Below are 19,147 nucleotides of genomic sequence, written 5' to 3'. Positions count from 1 at the left end.
GTGTCCATTTCGATGGCAGACACATTGGGAAGCCCAAGTGGTTCAGTGAATGGTTTTATTAAGAGACAGATCTACCCACTTACTACTTCCTATACCCCAGCATTCCACCAGAAGAATTATGTGTTTTACAGCACTGCCTACATTACCAGAAGCATTCCAGGAATCATGGTTTAAAAAACTCAGCTATTCTATCATTAAGATTACCATTTGAAAAACTGCTCTGTAAATCAGCCTAATAGCTCACTCACTCCTGAATCTCATTTTACAAGATCTAGCCTTACCCCTGTTCTCTGCCAGAACCCAACAGAACACCTGGCAATGGTGAGCCAAAAGCACCATGTGTAATACAGTATAGGAAAAAAGCCAAATACTTTAAAAAAAAAAAGCAAATTCCCTCTTACTTCCCTCCCACATACATAGATTTTTCCAGACTTCTGGGACATAGAGCACTGGTCTGTACTACAATTTCGATTATCAGAGGACCACTAATGAAATGCAACACACAGAGCTGCACCATAAAACTCCCAGAGTTCGTGTTTTCAAACTGCCAGCGAGGTTTTAGCATTCTTTCAAGGCCGGTAGACCAGCTCTGCAGGACGCAGGTCACCTCTGCCCGAGCTGCTGCTGCTGCTGGCAGGCTCTCACCCAGGCCTGCTGCCCGTCCCAGCCAGAGGCTGGTGTCGCAGTTCCCGGCGAGAGGCAAAAAAAAAAAAAGGATGCTCGGACTGGCACCCTGAAACCAACCTAAAGTAGCACACTCTGCTACTTTATCGATTGGAGGTCTGAGGAACCGCTGAGCTGGGGATTCAGGGGCATCTCCAAAACCGCACCTAAAGTAAAATTCTCCAGAAAAAGGAGATTCAGAACAGTTTATGTACAGGTTACCACAGCTGGGCTAGAAAACATTTTTATTAGGGACAACGGCTCGGCTAACCGCCCTCACAAGCTGCCCACGGCACATCCCCCCGCGACACACCTGCCTGCGCTCGCCCGTGAGCCAGCCCCCCCCCCGCCCCCGCCGTGACGAAGCGATGCCGCTTTCAGGCGGGCCCAAGGGGGACGAGGAAGACGCCCGGGGCGCCGGAGAGCCTGCGGGGGACGGGACGGCCTCCCACAAGGCCGGGGAGAGGCCCGCGGCCGAGGCCTCCCTGCAGCGGCGCGCCACGTTCGGCTCGGGAGGCCCTGCCGGGCCCCCAGCGGCGGCTCCGCCCGCAGTGGAAGCGCCTCCGTCGGCAGGGCCGGCGCGAAACTCCCAGCTCCGGGCCCGTCCCCCCCCCGCCGCCGCCGGGGCGGGAAGCAGAGCCGCCCCGGCGCTGGCTGAGGGACAGCCCCCGCCGCGACGGGGAGGGGAGAGGAGGGAGGGGGAGGGGACACCGCCCGCCCCGCCGCTCCCCCCGCCCGCCCCGGCGCCCCCAGAGGCAGGTAGGCGGTCGCCGCCTGCTCGCCCGCCGCCCCTCGCCCTGCCGAGGCGACGCGCCGCGACGCTGCCCTCCCCGCGGCGGAGGCCTAGGCCGCCGGCAGGCGGGCCGGGGCGGTACCTGCGCTGGAAGTCCGTCTCGAAGGGGGCCAGGTAGGGGTCCCGCTCCAGCAGCTGCGCCAGCTTCGGCGGCCGCGGGGGCTGCGTGCTGGCGGCGGCCGCCATCTTGCCCGCCGCGGGAGCCGCGCCGCGCCGCGCCGCCGCTATATACACCCGGGGAGGGGGGCCGGGGCGGGCGGGCGAGGCGCCCCCTGCCTCTCACCGCCCGGCGCCGCCCACCGGCCGGGGCAGCCCGCCGGGGCCGGGAGGCGGCCGCCTCCGCCGCCCCTCCCCGCCCGCCGTGCCAGCCGCCCGGCCCGCGCCGCGCTCACCCCCCTCATCCCCACCCCCTCGGTGCCCGGTGCGGCGATGTGGGGGCCGCGGGCGCCTCAGGGGAGGGCGCGTTGGGGGGGGCTCCTGTCCCTGCCTCCCTTTGGCGCGGGCGAGCCCGGGGTCCGGCTTCGCAGCCCCGTCTCTCTGCCCGCAGGGGAGTGATAGCGGGAGGGGGGGCGGGGGGAGTGTAAAAAGAGCCGATCTCAAAACGGTGCGGGGTGTCGGGGCGGGCGCGGACCGGGCCTGGGCCGCGGCGCTGGCGGAGCCACCACCCCCCCTGAGGCGAGGGAGCGCGGCCGGAGCTCCGGGCGGCCACGCGAAATGCCGCTGCCGAGGGGCTGGGCGGGGGGGCGAGCTGCGCCCCGTCGGGAAGGGAAATAACAAAGGGCTGTGGGAGCCGACCTCCCCGGCAGGGCAGGGCAGGGCAGGGCCGAGCCGGCAGGAGGGGGGGGTCTGTGGTCGCGGCGGTCCTCACTTTGTTTTCTTAGTGCCTCTTTGATGTCTTTTTCAGCGTGTCTGCTGCCGGGTGAACTCTGCGTTCCCACACACAAAAAACCCCCCACACCAACACCAACAGCCACCCCCCCTCCCCAAACAGATTTGGTGGCATCGTGAGTGCTGGAATAAATTTCTCGACTGTTTGATAGGGTGCTGGCGTGCTCACAGACAAGCTCAGCAAAACAAGACTCCGGGGGCATCCATGAGTTCTCATAAACACCGCGTCTGTACAGCAAAATGTCGCTGTACTGGACACATAGAGAATCCTAAACAAAGTAAGATTAATTCAGCTGATCCTAATGCAGCTCTAAATGCTGAATAGCACAGGTAGATTGCTGTGGAAGTTTTTGACCTAATATCAGCATGTCTCGTTTTTGGATAGGCCACCAAATATCCAAGGCAACTAATCACTAGCCTGACCATGCCTCTAGGCCAGCATTTAGCACTTTTATTTAAGGTCCAGCAATTTTGCTTTGTTTAGACACGTAGTGAGAACGTTTATTTAGAGGCCTCTTTTGAATGCTTTTCGGCCACGGTTTGTAAACCCTTCAGCTCCTAGATACCTTATCTCCTTTCCACAACCATCTCCTAAATTGTAATCCTCAGTTTGTAACTCATCTCCCCTATCCTGCCTTCTTCTGAATTTTAGTGCTGCTTCCCCTTCCTGTCTGCCAGATAACTAACAGCACAGCACGTAATGAACACTGGCAATTCATTTATTACTTTACACAAAATTGGCTACAGTGAAAGTTTCCGTAATGATTTGTTTCATCAGCAGTGTATGCTTAACTACACTATATTTCCTTCCTTGCAGCAGTTTCTAACTACATATATCCAAGTACTTTTGTCCTTTTTTCCTTATAGAGTGCAGCAAGTATTCTCTGTCCTAAGAATGAGGAGGAAGTACTGTTCACTGTAGAAGTTGCCCCAGCAGAAGGACCAAGCAGTTTTTGTTTGTTTTTTGAAAGAAGCAGCATCTATGCTATAGCAGAATAACCTACCATATCCAGCTCTCCTAGATCAGGATTTTTTTTTTTTTTCCAGTGTCCACCATTTCTTCAGTCTCACTGGAGACAGAGAAACTTTTTAAAATTTCCTGTGCTTCTTAAAATTTTCTGCTTGGAACGATTTCAGTGCCTGTGCCAAACCAAAGTTTAACAACTCTTACCATCTTCTTGCAAGAAGCATCTGCATCATTTTCTTTTGCGAATGTGTCGCTCTTATTCTCACAGTTAACTAGTTCGGCAATCTAAAAAGAGAGAAATTTCAACGGATTATCCAGAATGATGAGATTATTTTTTTACAATAGTTAGGTGTTAGGTGTTTCCTGTGCTGCTGCTTTGGGGCTTCCAGGTGTTTGGTGCTGGAGGGGTCACCTGCTCTTGAAGTGGAGGTAGGAGAGCAATTCCTGCAGCCTTTGAATTCACAAGCATAGGAAACAGGAGCTTCACTCTTAGCACAGTCTCTTTGATTTTCTTCATTGTCAGGAAACTCAAGCAAGTTCACAGCACCATTATTAGCTCTTTGGCATAAACACAAGAGAGAGATTTATAAATCAGCATTAGCAATTTCTGTAAACAGTAGAAATACAGCTGTGACTTTTGGCTCCCTAAAGACAGGGACTCCTTCTTAACCTTCATTTGAAGATTTTACGTAGAAATGATACAGTGTGCAGCCTCACATCCAAGTAACCTTGAACTTCAGGAAGTTAAATTCTGGAAATAGCCCCTGTCCCTATAATAGACAAAGCCCAAATGCTATATTTAATACTCTGTGAACTGGGAGATTGATAACCATAGCATTTGTATGTACTCATGTTCCAGTTTACAACTTGGGCATGATTTTATCTGCCTGCTTTGTCACAAGTAACTCAAAGATACTAAGGCGTATATTACTGTGATCATCTATTATATCTAGCTGAGATTCAGAGGCTGAGGTTGGCTCTCGGCAGACTCCCATTTAGTCCTCTACCTGGAGGCAGAAAGGGCAGTTCAAACAATGAATATTGTCCCAACAGCTGAATGCATCTTTGTGCAATTGTCAGAGATTGATACAAAGCTGGCAGCTGCTGCTGCCAGTGGAAATAGGAAGAGGACTGTTTGTAATAACTGCTCTTTTGAGGGGACAGCAGTGGATCATATAGGAGTGCTGTCTAAGGCATCTGTCTGGTACCTGGTTAACCACTGAGGTTGGAATACATCAATCCACGCTAAACTCGTCTTTCAAAGGATGCTTATGCTTAAGTTAGGTATACTTTAAAATGGTGCATAGCAATGCTGAGCAGTAACTGTATAGTTACAATTATTATAAATTTAGATTTTTTTGTAATATGCAAAGTTCAAATAGAAATCAGTTTTGGATTAAAGAACATTCAAGATCTGGAAAGCATTGAAGCAAGAGAAAAATGGCTACTCTTGTCATGCATTACCTTTTGATTCCCTAATATTTTCCCCTTATTCTGCAAAAGATGAAAGAGATGCTAAACTGTAGGAACTGGGTTAGGAAAAAGTATTTTTTCATTAAGGCAGTGGTTTAGATTCTCATCAGTACATCTGTTCGTATCAGCCAGAACAGATCTGTGTGGTCTCTGGTCTTGACTGGCTCTTGCAGACCCAGTTCCTGAGCTCAAGGTGTTTCTAAACCAAGTGTCTCAGAGCAGACCTGGTCCCTGGTCTGGGCCTGGCTCTGTAAGATGCTTCTAGACCTGTCAGAGTCATCTTTGGGGTACAGGATTCTGCACTACAGTTGTTGTGCACTACTGCTGATTTCTAGACTGCCTAATCTCACAGCTGTGAGACAGATAGATAGATAGATAGATAGATAGATAGATAGATAGATAGATAAACTCATACAAGAGTTACAGTGTGGTTCCTGCCATGCTGGTTCTCAGATTGCCCAGAGCAAGAACACGATGAGGGTTTGCTGCAGTTACCTTCTAGCCTGCAGGGAGAGAAAGAGGATGATGGCCAAGGATGATGTGTGCCTGGTTTTTATTCCAGTATAGAAATAAATGGGGCATTGCAAACATTCATATCTGGATGCTCTAGCATGGTCCCAAATGCCCTCATTAGCCTGTTCCATCAGCTGTGCTCCATTTTAGCCGTGGGCAGTCTACAGACTCCTAGTTTATTCTGACCTAGAAGAGATGGGAGGTACCAAAGACAGCAAGATATTTTTTAATTCTGCTGTTGAGAACATTTAAGAATTACTGATCTCTCAAAGTGACAAGTCACAAGGTGTGTCCTTTGTATGTTTAAATTCAGTACTTAAAAGCTGTAACCAAGATTTGTCATCATTTCAGTCTGGGCAGAGGTTTTCCCAGTTCCTTTTCCTTAAAGCCTTTTTACATCTAGGTATGGTTGGCTTACTTTGCTTGCTTTCATGTGAGGAGATGTATGCATTTTTTATTGCCATTGCACCATTTGACATCTTAAAGATGAGAAGTTGTCCATGGCCAAGGACTGGGAAACACAGGAACACATGAGCTCTCCCCTGTGCCTATACTAGATCCCACAATGGGCACTATCAAGAAAAGGTGTTCCCATCAACAGAGGCAGCTGTTCAGAAAGACTGGTGTTTCATTATTCCAGAAGAATTGATTCTTGAAGGATTCCTTGTGTCCTTTATAGAGTATCAGACATCTGAGCGTGTTACGGTACACATTGCAGCTTCTCACCTTTGGACTGGTTTCTGCACATTCAGTACATAACACAAAATGGAGTTCAAAATTCAAAAGAAAACTTGCTTACTTTGCCACATTGGCGAGCCATACTTACCCCTATCATTTATTCAAGAATCCATAAGAAATTAATTGTACAGTTGCCATCCAGACCCAATACAAGTGCCCCCCCTTAAAAAAAAATCATCATTTATCTTGGTAGCCTTCTCAGACAGGTCAAACATTGGGAATGGAGATTAAACAAGCTACTTATCCCTATCTTCTGATTCTCCAAGGTGAAACGCATAGAAGAGAAATGGTCAGGGTTGCACAGTTGCTGCCGAAGCTAGACCTCAACAGCATGTCACAGTTTCATAATTAAAACTGCACTTCTAGCAAGGATTCAGCTGTTTGATTACATATGAAGAACAAAGCACATACCCTTGAAAATTGCAGCAAACATTCCAAGAATCTGTTAGTATATCCATTAATCAATTTCTAGGTTTGGGGGTTTCATTTTTGGTTTTGCATTTGGGTTTTTTAAGAAATGTAGAGTATTCATCGAGACTGTCTTTTAAGGTCTTACATCTGCCCTGTCGTGGTATGAAGAGCTTTAAATACAAACACATCTTTAACGATCAAAACTAATGTACAGTCTGAAATACTAAAAAGCCAGTTTCAGGGTTGTCACATTCCAGTAAGCGCAGTTGAGGGGAATGCCATTTGCACTTACCATGCAGAGCAAAATGAAAACACGTTCCAACAACCTGAAAGTCCTAGATAATGGCTGCTTCTTGCTTTCACAATATTGCAGTATTGTTATGATTTGGTGTTCTTATTTTGTAAAACAGAGTATCAAAAAATGTAAATATCTTTTATTGTTGTGTCAAGACACTTCAAAGTGTGATACCAATTAAAAAATATCAGCAGATGTAGAACAATATTTGTTGTGAAAATGCCTATAAGTCTCACCAAAAAAAAGGATTTAATTTAGCAGAAAGTCTTTGGTTTCAAGTAAGAATTTGTGAAACACATCACAGATACAAAATACAGAAGAACTTTAGGAATATCATAACATTTTTGAACCTTGTATATACTCTGTTGTATTTATGCTTTTTATATGTATTTCTCCAGAGTAATTACTGCCAACAGTAACAACCTTCTACAACTGTCAACACTTACATTTCCTGGTATTTGCATATGTGTTTATGTGTTGGGGGAGGAACATAAAATATTTGGGACTCTCTCCTTAATTCCATACTCACAATACTTGATAACTGTCACCTCTGTCTTACCAGTCTCTTAACACTTAGGAAATAAGTAGCTTGAGCTCTCCAGGATAGTTGTTCCAGAGGAACATTCCTGCTATTATTGCAGCGAGCTTCTGTAACAATATATTGCTATTAAACAAGCAATTTATTAACGCTAACCAAATATTGTATGGTTTATATCCAATACACTTAGAATTAAGAATGAAACCACACAGCTTCAGCAGCAGTTTTGCTTTCTTGCTGTTCATTGCTAGGTCTTTCCTAAAATCCCTGAGAAATAATCTTACCTAGGAGGTCTCTTGAAGGATGGTTGCATAATCTTACATTCCTCCCTGAAACACTATGGGCATTCAGGCTGTCTGGCCTTTTACTCAGAAAAGAAAGTGAGGTTGCCAGATAGTTGTTCAGAGGGTAACACATCTAATCCTGGGGGAGGTCAAGTGAGGTGAGAAGAAAGGAGGAGATGCATATTGCTAATGCTCTGACAGCTCTGTCAGTATAAATTCATTAGTATGTGTAGAACTATTTTAGTTTTCAAAAAGCAGAATAGCACCTAAGTTGCATTCATGAATTTAAGTGTGTACTGAGTTCACCACAATAAAAACTGATGAATCCAGTGGAAATTGTGTGAAGTGTAGAAAGTCTAAAATGGTTTTTGCAGACAGGCTCTTAGATCTTGTCAGTATTAGTTGTCATTTAGTTTTTAATGGCAGTTGGTGGCATTTGACCACATTGGCTCTCAGCTGCAACCAGTAGTGTTTTGAATGAACAGAAAGATGGGACAGGGACAAGTTCCTTAGTGCTACACTCAGAATCTTGCTATGAGCAGAACAGAACACCATATATGGAACTAAGAACTTACTGTTAGTCCAGTAATATTTTAACAGTATAATTGTCTAAATTATCTGGTTAATATGGGAAAAAAACCCACCCTCATTAATAGTCCAATTTAACTTGTTATACAGAAAACTTTCTATCAACTGTGCATTTTCCTGTAATTTTATGCCCCGCTTCCCAGTATGCCTCTAGGTCCTAAGGTTGACAGTTTAAGCCTTCCTCAGTCAGATGGGGACATATGTGCTATACAGGGCATTGGCCTCCTGAGGTCTTTGCCACACACAGCCTGACGTTCATGGGAGGGGTGAGTGTCTCCTCAATTTTGAGGTTCCCAGCTGAAGTCTGACAACTGCACAACAGCCTCTCGCAGATGCAGTTGACATTAAGGATGCTGTTGGTCACGCAGCGACTGCCGGGGGTGGTCAAATCCTTTCCCCCAGCAGCACTCACAGACACAAGCTCACATGAGTTTAGCAATAGTCACTCAGGCACTAGGCAAGCAATGGCAATGGCGAAAAACCACATGTACCTGGCTAAAATTCCCAGTTTTGATAGATGGTCTGCTGAACACAGGCTAATCAATACACGAGCCCAGCAGAGATATTGCAAACTCTCCTATGACTCAGGGTTTCTTAACAGGACTGAGTGATGGCTCTTGAAAACAATCATTTTTTTCCTTATAGTCTTGCGTGATGATAGCACTTAAGGGTCTGAGGGTATAATAATGTATAACCATTGTACACTCACCAAAGCTAGTATAACAACTAAAATTACAACTGTAGGGTGTCAAGCTAAGTTCAGGTTTCTGTAGATGTCAGAGACCATAGTCTTACTTTTAAGGTAATGAAGTAATTTGTATCTCTACATTGCACATGTGCCTATTGTTGGGCATGTGACACACTATGAGATAGTTCGCAGTGATTTCTGGATGTATATGACCATAACTGAATCCTACATAGATAATGGCACAATGACTGGAGCAATTTCATAATCACATCTTGGTCAAATTCTGATGTAAGTAATTGTCAGAACACTGAAAACTAATATCCTTACATATGTAATGCACGTCTTGAGCTGTTTTTTTTCTGGAATCTGTCTAAAGAGCCTATGAAGAACATCTATCATGTTCAATAATCCATCTTCATAAATGCACATCTCTCATCTCAGAAATGCTGTAGCAATAGATCTCCAGAGTTACCTGATTATCTCTGGTTGAATAATCATGCAAGGTTATGTATTATAAACATGAGTAATGTTTTGATACCGTATCAGCTTCAGGACCCCTGATCTCCACCATTTTCTACATGTCTTAAAATATCCCAGTACATTAAATGAAGGTGCAGTCTTCACAATCCCGATGACACAGAGCTATATTTACAGGTATGCAATCCATTGCTGTAAGTGATTGTATTGTATACAATACAGTTTTCCATTGGAAGTATTTTTGTACCTTAGTGATACACACCTTTTCTTCTTACAGCACTCAAAATGGTATGTTTTATAAATATAGAAAGCTTCATCCAAGACAAACACACACACACACACTTATTTTTGTTAGAAACAGATATTCATAGATTAGTAAGAATTACATCTGTCTTCACACAGAGAAACAGGTTTTCTCTTGCTTGGGGATGAATCTTTTAGGTTGGATCCTTTGTCTCTTATTACCTAGGTTCATATTTTGCTCTTCTTTTTAATCTGCCATGACATTTGAGTTAAAAGTAGTATGGCTCTCACTTTTCCTATATGCATGTATCATAATGAAAATACACAGTAAAGAGAACTAAGCGATATTCAGCTTACAGTGTGCATACATTTGGAAGGGAATGCTTATACTGTGTTATCTGTAGAAGATAAAATAACCAGATAGTAGTAGTAGTAATCTCAGTTATCCAGGATAAAGCACCTCCCTCAGTATGAGTTTCTGAGGATATCCAGGTTAATTATCTGCATTCCTGTCTCCTGCATACTTTATGTTGAAGCACATAGTAATGAAACAACTACTTCATTACTACATAGTAGAAAATTCATGTTGTGTTATTAGATAACCTTAGTAATCCTCCATCTGTTTTTATTTTGCTTTGGTCCATCTCTTCTTTGTAACAAACAGTTGAACATTTATGTTTTAAATCAAATTGCAATCTTTACAATTATATTTAATTTTTCACCTTAAGATAGTAATTACAATCATGTATTATACAGGTAACTTTTGGTTTTCCAAGTTAATGTGATCCCAATTCCATTAGAATAGTTAAGGGCTGATGGCTCTCAGTCAGTGTTCCTAAATTTCAAACACCCTTCCTTTTTGATATCTCTTTGAGCCTTTTGTTTATCTCAGAATTCTCCCTGAATGTTGGATTCAGTTGCCTAATCCTACTCAAGAAATGGTTGATATCACTGCCTGATCTGATTTTAGTTTAACCAGCCACTCGGTGCAGATATTTCTTACGTTTGTGCATCAGCTCCTGCAGCAGGGCATCATGCACCAGCAGTCACACTTCTCAGGCAGTTCTGGTTTCTCCTGCTTGAATATTCAGCTTCTTTGTTAGAACTTTCATTCTCTTCCTCTGCCTGCTTAATGAGAATAGCCGCCCAGGTATTCAATCCTTTTGCATTATATCACCTTCTCAGGCAAAAACAAGGCTCTTCATTTTCCGTTTGTCCCATAGTTCTACCAGGACGGCCTACCAGAAGGCCATCACCAGTGATCAGGTTGCACTTTGGTGTCTGTACAGGTGAGGCGTAAGCAATTAATTGCCTTTTCCCTTATGCAAATCTTCAGTTAGTGAAGGGGATTTGTTCAGTTTCAGTTCAGGTAGGGGATTTGTTGGAAATACTCTTCCCTGGTTTTCTCACGTTGTTTCCATGTGCGTGTTTGTGCTAGGCCTGTTTTCTTACTACACTATTTCCTACCACTGCATACGTGCACGGACTACTTTTCTGCTTTTTTTTACTTTGTTGTCCCCCTTTTACCACTTTTACCAAAGAAGAATATCTGAGACTAATGGCTGACAAAAATAACAGTTTTTACACCTTGAAACTCATACACTCTGGTGGACTTTTTCTTTGCTTTCTTGTTTACTATTATTTAGTGTCCCCTAGATCACTTCTTCCCTCATATGGGTTGCTAGCTCTTTCCATACTGTGCCAGTATTTATATAAAACTAAATGCATTTTTGTGTGCAGGACATCCACTACAGCTCTTTAAATGCACTCTGATCCTACTTCAAGGCTTGTCCATCTCGACTGTGTGCAAAACTTTGAACAGAGTCTGACAACTTTTTCTGCTTCTAATACATCTCTGCCTTTTTTTTGGTTTGTGATCATCCAGATGATACAATCTTTCAAATTCTGATCTTCCTTTTAAAGCTCATAGAGTGTTATGCATGCACTCATAGTAGGCAGTTGCTAGTGCAGGAACTGACTGATTTGCAAGAATCTGTACCTCAAAGACTTAGTCCCTGCTGAATATGCCATTCCAGCATCTCAGCCATTTCCTCTAAAAAGGGGAGGAGGATAGATGTTCCCAGGAGCAGAGTGGGTATGTCTAGTAAGGGGTTGGATTTGGTTTTCTCCTTCCTTGATTCCCCTGTCAGTCTACCTGATTTTGTCCTTTACAGGTAAGCCATAATAGAAACAGTCTGTACTCAGCTGAGTCAAGAGAAGGGAGAAGAGACAGAGATCTCTGATCATCTGGGACTATGATCAGAGGCTTTTAAAACAAGTATCAGCAAACTTAGGGCTTCCCTCCAGTCTCCACCTATCATCAGCTTGCTCTGGCTGCCATCTATTTTCTCCTCTTTTTCTCAGATTTTCAGCAAACTGTTATCTTCCATCACAGAGACTGCCACTTACCCAGGCAGGGTTTGCCTGGAGTGAGTCACAGCGAGATCATAAACCGATGTAACTACTGTTTCTCTGCTTTCCTTGGATCGTTTGTGATCCTGAATCACCTGGGCTGCCCAAAATTCATTTGTTTTACTGTAAATGAGATATGTGCCAGGACACAGGAATACACACCCGATGCATTCCTGGTCTTCTGTGATGACAGTAGGCGTCCGCCTACAAAAGTTTTTGTGGAGGGTTGGTTGCTCACCAACATACTGGAAGGTCTCACAGAAGATTTGCTCACTTTCTCCACTGATTTGTTAGCATTCAAAATCTTGTGTACTGCACCATATACATAGCGCTAAGAATTTACTGTTAGTCCAGAAAATATTTTAACAGTCCAAATTATCTGATTAATATAGAAAAGCCTCACTTTTCTGATGTTATGGTCACTTTTCCAGTGTGCCTCTACGTCCTGAGGTTGGCTGTTTAAGTCTTGCTGATGCAGATGAGAGAGGGGGCTTGCTTTACAACAAGTCATCAGCCCATGTGGTCTTCACAAGAAGAACAATGATGTTCGTGTTAGGGGGTTCTAATTCCTCAGTCTTGGGTATGTTTGGTTTTACTTTTAAACCTCTTCCTTATACCATCTGCTTCCCTCTCATTGAATCCCAACTAGTTTGAGTATTCCACAATATCTTTATTCCAGGGCTTTCAGCAGATATCTGCCATCATCTGCAAGTTTATTCCACTATTATAAATGTTAACTCTATTAAAATCAGTAGTTGCAGCAATATAAAACTGTAATTCCTTAGTGGAGAATCCAAGAGATAGGTTAGAGAGCAGTAGTTGATTTTTCAAATTCACAGTAGTTTTGCTGAAATACACAGTCAGCAGAGCTGTATAAAACTGGAGGTTGTTGCATTGTTAAGTTCAAATTTGTCATTTAGCTACTTGAGTAAAGTATCTATAAATGGAAGACATCACGAACATTTATAATGTTGCAGTATAAAGGCCCATTTTACAGTCTGCCTGCAATTTAGTAGTTTGTCAATATAGAACATAAAAAACTTGAGTCCAGTATCTCTTCCAGTTTGTTCTGATTTTGCAGAATTTGCCAAATTTATGTTAAAATTCTGACACAGGTTATGAAAAGCCTTATATCCATGACTGTTGGGGCCACGAGCAAATCAGCTGATTGTGCACTACTCTGTTACATTAACCGACTGGTCTTAGATAAATATGCTGTAGAAATACTTAAGTATTCAAAATGCTCTGTCCTGGTGAAAAATTACAAACATTTTTATGTGCTGTTTTAATCCAGCTCTTTTTCCTCAAATAATCTGAAATACGAATAACTGCGGCAGGATAAATGACAATACATGGACCAGTAGGTTTACTGAGTCTCTGGAACCCATCTGCCATTTACTTTGTGTCATCACTGTGACATAACACAGTGTTCTAGGCAAAATTATTGTTATAGATATATATTTTTGTCTTAATATCAACCTTCTATAAATTTAACATTTTTTTTTATCAGTGATATAGTTCACTGTCTTTGGTCAGTCAGGTCAGTAGTAGTCAAATACCAGCCGTATTAGTACACTATAAAGAAGGAATAATTTCAAAAGTCTTTCATGTCTTACCCCCATTACTCACAAACCACACTAAGTCCTCTCCTGACATTTTTCTGTTGGTCATCATCTGGTTCTTTTACCGTTTGCGGTTAAAGCATTAATTTAGGCAAATGAAGACATTTCTTCATTCATAAGATCGTTGTCCAAATTGTTAGAATTATTTGTTCTGTTTCTTCCTTCTGTTGTTTCAGCTGCACACAAATACTGAATTGCTCTTATGGTTCATGAATTGTCTGTTGCTTCTTGACCTATGCACTCCTTCAGCTGTCTCCTCAGTAACTCCTACGTTGTCATCTCTTTCAACACATGCACAAGAAAAACTCACAAAGGTTTCCATCCTGGGAGCTGAGTCATTCTCTAAATCAGGACCATCATCCTCTGAACACAAAATCTTCCTCTGCGGAACTTGAGGGCAAGTATTACCTATGTGAATTTACATAGGATGTTTTAGATTCTCTTACTTTAAATTCCTTGTGTGTCTGACTGGAAAACATAATTTAGCAGTATCCACCAAAATTTTCTTTGTATTCGCATCATATGTATTACTTAATGCCAAAAACTTATCCTTCTCAGTTCTGTGTTCTATTTCCTCTATTTTTTAATTAATTGTCATTTCAAAATATACTCATCACTGCTTTGGTTTTTACCAAACATATATCTAATTTCTGTGAACTGTGACTACTTTCCTGTCATCCAGGAAACCTTGAGTACTCAAGGAACATAACCTCCTGTACAATCAAATTGTTATTCCAATTATACCATTAAAAGACGTTCACAGTGAATATCAATCTGGTTCAAGTTATCCGATATACTTAACATTTAAAAGGGCTGACTAATGAGGACATATATTAGACATCCTGAAAGCGAGGAAAAGGGAAGACCAACTGTTTATTTCTTTTCCTTTTCTTAGCACTATAAAATACCACACACATTCTTTCTATTTTTAAATTAATGGACTTGGTTTTAATCTTGTCTCTGTACTTGCCAAAAACTTATACTCTGGTAGGTTGAAACCACTCTAGCACTACTACAAGTTATTAACACTTACGATTTTTCCTGTTTATGTCCAAATTGCTAGGTTACTTGCAGCTCTAAATAAGATATACATGAAGACTTCTGAAGAGCCCTGTGTTTGAGTTATATTACATTGCTTGAAATAAAACTTATCAGCTGATTTCTCCAGTATAATTCTTTTTATGTTTTAGGAATTTTCATGCAAGCTCTGTTTTTATAAATACTGCCTCTATTAAATTTGCAATCTCCCAAATTAATACTATTTTTTTAGGTTTTTTCCTTGGTTTATTTGCTTGCATATTTTTCTTATCCCTATCACTTGTCTAGTTCTTTTTTGTTTTAATGTGAATTTTTTCCCTCTTTACTTTTTTGCAGTAAGTCATGTGGCATTGATATCCTTAAGGAATTTAAAGTTACACAGAAGAAAATTGAACCCCATGCTGACAGATGAGATAGGCTTTATGGTTTCTCCATGATCTCATTGCATGTTGGTAAAGGGACAGGACTGTGGAATACGAGATACAAGTGTCATCAAAATACTTCCCTGGTTTTGTAAGGAGTTGCACAAGGAGTCATTCCTTTGTAAAATGAAGCATGGGTATTCATAACTGTAAAAAAAACCCAACACTGCCAACAACAGAAAAGTAACTGCCATATGTTGTTTCTTGTTTTTCTCATTTCCTTTCTAGAGAATGAAGTATATTCATATTAAAAAAAAATAAAGCCAACAGTGAGAAAAACTATCACCTGTTGTCTACTGTTTTTCTTAAATCTAGAAATGTTTTGCAAATTTAACTTAAAACATTAGTCAGATGCCTTGCCCCAGTTTTTCAGATTTAGAATAAAGTGAAGTATTTCAGCTTTTAATATCTGTCCTGCTTGTTCACGTGATTTCATCTGTATGTTAGGGACCAATTTTTCGTAAACATCAAGACCTCTTTCAACACTGACACAATAGTGGGGAACTGAGGTGGGTTCTGTTGTATTTCTGTAATAAATTACATTCATTTTATAAACTATTCAAGACTCATAAATACAAAAACAAGCCTTTTTATAAATTTGAATCGGGTACATTGTGCCTTTCAGGTTAATGTATTTTACATACTGCTTTGAGTGCAAGTTTGCATATTAACTGAAAGAGGTTTATTAGTTTTATTCTCTTCATTCTTTTCAAAAGAGTCTTTTGCATTGTATATTAGCTGTATTACTAAAAAGTATAAAATCTTCCATGATAACTTTCTATTATGTTGAGAAGATTCAACAAAGCCCTTAATTTCTTTTGTCTTACGTTGTAAACCTGGATACTTAAGAAAAAAAAAATCTTCCAAGACTACGGTATCTGCGTGTAAATATAATACTGTCATTCATAGTTAGAGATAATATGCAGAGGTTATAGCTGTGTGAGCTATTTAAAAATCAAAACCAGCACAGTCAGAATGTAGTCATGTTTGGAGGAGCAGTACATAAAAGTTGTCCCTCAAGAACATACCCTTCTAAAGGGTAACCAAATACAATTATTTCATGTGGTGCTGTATAATTGGGATGACTTGGAATTCCCCCTCTTGTAACACTTTTGATCTATCTGTTAAGTTTGACAGGGTAAGGTTAATCTCCTCCTCCTATCATGGGTTAGGAAATACTTTTGGTGCTAAGAATAGCTCATTAAAGATGGATGGAAAGTCTCCTTTTCCAATGTACATATTAATTACCATAACACTCAGTGAATTTGTCTTTGCTGGCAGAATAACATACCTTGCTGCTGTATCAATGAAAACAGAGTTTCTTGTTGATTAAAACTGTCACTTGCCTGGAATAACTAGGTCCAGTGAAGTAAAACCACAGAAAGTGGAGCAAGATTTTGTAAAAATACATGGTTCTGTTCTAAGCAAAACAGCACCTATTTCTTTTTAGAGAGTATTTGAATTGAACACAGGACTTTTGAGTCAGTAAGCTCAGATGATCTGATCCACTGTTGTTCTGGACCTCATATGACCCTCTGCTGAATTACTGGCTTTGCAGCAATGTCACCGATGGCAGAAAACACGTTAGTAAGAAAACTTACCAATGCGCTTAAACCTTAGAACTTGCTGTGAGCGGTGGCAGAGACATCTGCGGCCTGAAGGCGTAGGCAAACCACTCCTTTCCTCCTACAATACACATGGAAAACTCTTGGTAAGGACGAAGGGCTAGAGAATATGTACATCACCCGATCTGTATGTTCATCACCTGATCTGTGTCTCTTTGTTTCCACAGGAGCACCTTTCCCATATTCTCTGCCCCAGCACAGAGAGAATCACTGTGTAACCACAGTTTAAGATGTATGCTACAATGCTTTCTTCTATTCAATCTAAAAGAATTTTTTTGACCCACCTCCCAGAGTACTGTGCACTGCAAGTAAAATATATCCCTAAGAAATGAGTAATATATGCAGCCTTATTTGACTTTCCTTTCAGGTGCTGAAATAAGATACTTGTTTTCTCTAAAGTGTATGTAGATGGAAGTCTAGAGTTTATGAACTGCCAAATGTGTGACTTGGGCATAACTGCCAGAGTTGCAAGGCAAACAAGAAGCTGCTGAGCACTGGATAGTGACAGTACTTGTCTAAAATCCAGTTAAGGATCCACTGTTCCCAGTAAGAAGCGTAATCCATCTGTAGAGTTTTTACAATAGAATGGGCATCTCCAGGTCATCATCATCATCATCATCATCACAAAGTGACAAAGTATAGAAGAAAGATTTCAGTATACCTTCAAAGGACATGGTGCTAGGGGAAAAAAATGCTAAATAAATTATTTCAGCATAATTAGGGAAAAGTTAATTAGCTAAGAGTCTATTATTCAAAGAAAATGGCCACCACTGCTGCTGCAGAGGTGAAGAAAAGTTAAAAAAAAAAATAATGCGTTATTTTCATGCTTTTAATAAAAATTCATAGCATCTTATTGGAACTTGGACAATTTTTCAACAAAGATCTTACCAAAAACATGACATAATTATTTAAACACTTAACTGTGACACACCCTGGTATTGAAGGGAAATACAAAGCATTAATTCTTTTAGAAACTTTTTCCAGTTGTTTAAAATCTTTTCTATGAATTTGAAATCTTGTCTGTAAATTATTTTTGGTCTGTAGGTAATCCACAGATAATCTGGGACTAGCATTCATAACTGGAAATTTGTGTTCCTTTGGCTTGTTTTGACTGGATTTACATTATATTCCTGTTAGCTGTGGATACTTAGCACACTGCTGGTGCTAGATGTTTTGACACACTCAAATGCTGGTTTGAGTGACTTTTCTCTGATGATCATTTAAAATTTGTTGTTTCTATAAGGCTGTGATTATCAAAACCCAAAAGGAACAGTAAATTACTGAGCACGTTCTTTTACCAATTTGACCAAATATTCCCTGAAATATTTTTAAGCATTCACTGACTGGCAGATAGAAGTGCCTTTATATCCAGTAGTACTGTCTCCCGTGAGACAAGAACAGTTGCTGGATCTTGCCTCTACCTAATCTCTTCAGTGCACAGTCTTTCTGAGTGACAGGGCTCTGCCCACATATTACCGTAGCAGAACCCCCCTGAGATGCTCTCCTTTAAACCTGATAAGCCTACAGCATACCATATTCTTTATTTCTTCATTTAAATCTGCTTCTCAGAAGTGCATCCCTTAACTGACTGGATTTCAGTACATTTGATTCTTTCTAGTTTGAATGTCCTACAGCTACCACTTTTTGTCCATGCCCCAAAGAGGCATCTCTTTATTTCTAGCCTTATTAACACGGTAAGCCAAACAACAAGTTGCTTCTGCATGACACTTCTCTGGGGTTAGTAGACTAGCATACAGTGACTTGCAACTTCTCCTAGAACTGTTTTACAGAAAATGGCAAAATGTTTCTCCATCTCTATCTTGCTGTAAAGCTTATCCACTCCAATGCATGAAGTCGACTTGCCACCATATGCCAAGCAGTATTGCCGGCGTCACAGGTCTCCTGCTTGGCACCTGTCGTTGTGTTTTTCAGTGCTGCTCTGGAGATGCTAGCCGCCTATCTCCTTCCCGGGCTGGGTCTGCCCTGCGTTTTGATTGTACAACTTAAAAATGTGAAAGCAGGGCTGTAACCTGGAGATAGGCAAAGCAGGTCATTCCTCAGTTAACAATTCCACTATTTCTCTTTTCATAACTCTTGATACGTTCTTGGAAATATCACTAATCACAGTCTGTTTTCCCTGTTCCTTGACTCTTTGATTAATTTCAAGCAAATTCATCATGAAAATATCAAGCAGTTAAATTGAGTTACATGTAATATTCATGAAGCAGATATCCCCCCAAGTTCTAATAAAGTCAGAGACACTTTCTTGCTGGTTAACTTTCACTCAGAGTAAGGAAGGATCAAATTACAACCCTTTACTACAGTTGTTAGAGAAACCTAAGGCTGTTTATTTTTACTACGTTAACTAAACATGATTGGTTTTAATGGGATGTTCCTTGGTAGCATTACAGATGACAAAAAGGAATTTTTGTGGAGGACCTGATCCTTTAGCCACCCCAGGGAGCCAGC

General features: G+C 41.6%; 1 protein-coding gene and 1 long non-coding RNA gene across 4 annotated transcripts in view; one reads left to right on the top strand and one right to left on the bottom strand.

Annotated features, from left to right (window-relative positions):
- The window catches only part of GBE1 (1,4-alpha-glucan branching enzyme 1), a 171,212-nt gene extending 169,479 nt beyond the window's left edge, over positions 1 to 1,733 (bottom strand). For all 3 annotated transcript variants that reach the window (XM_074857885.1, XM_074857890.1, XM_074857899.1), the window contains exon 1: positions 1,539 to 1,733. In XM_074857885.1, coding sequence (XP_074713986.1) covers positions 1,539 to 1,642 — 104 coding nt within the window. In that variant the 5' untranslated portion in view covers positions 1,643 to 1,733. The remainder of the gene's footprint in view (positions 1 to 1,538) is intronic.
- LOC141938873 (uncharacterized) lies at positions 1,404 to 15,335 on the top strand. The gene is made up of 5 exons (XR_012627418.1): positions 1,404 to 1,570; positions 2,361 to 2,622; positions 12,403 to 12,551; positions 13,770 to 13,990; positions 14,968 to 15,335. It is a non-coding gene; the product is annotated as an uncharacterized LOC141938873 (long non-coding RNA).
- Positions 15,336 to 19,147: the final 3,812 nt, after the last annotated feature.

The sequence above is a fragment of the Strix uralensis genome, chromosome 2, assembly GCF_047716275.1.
Source record: "Strix uralensis isolate ZFMK-TIS-50842 chromosome 2, bStrUra1, whole genome shotgun sequence".
NCBI lineage: Eukaryota > Metazoa > Chordata > Aves > Strigiformes > Strigidae > Strix > Strix uralensis.
This window is presented reverse-complemented; position numbering and strand designations above follow the sequence as displayed.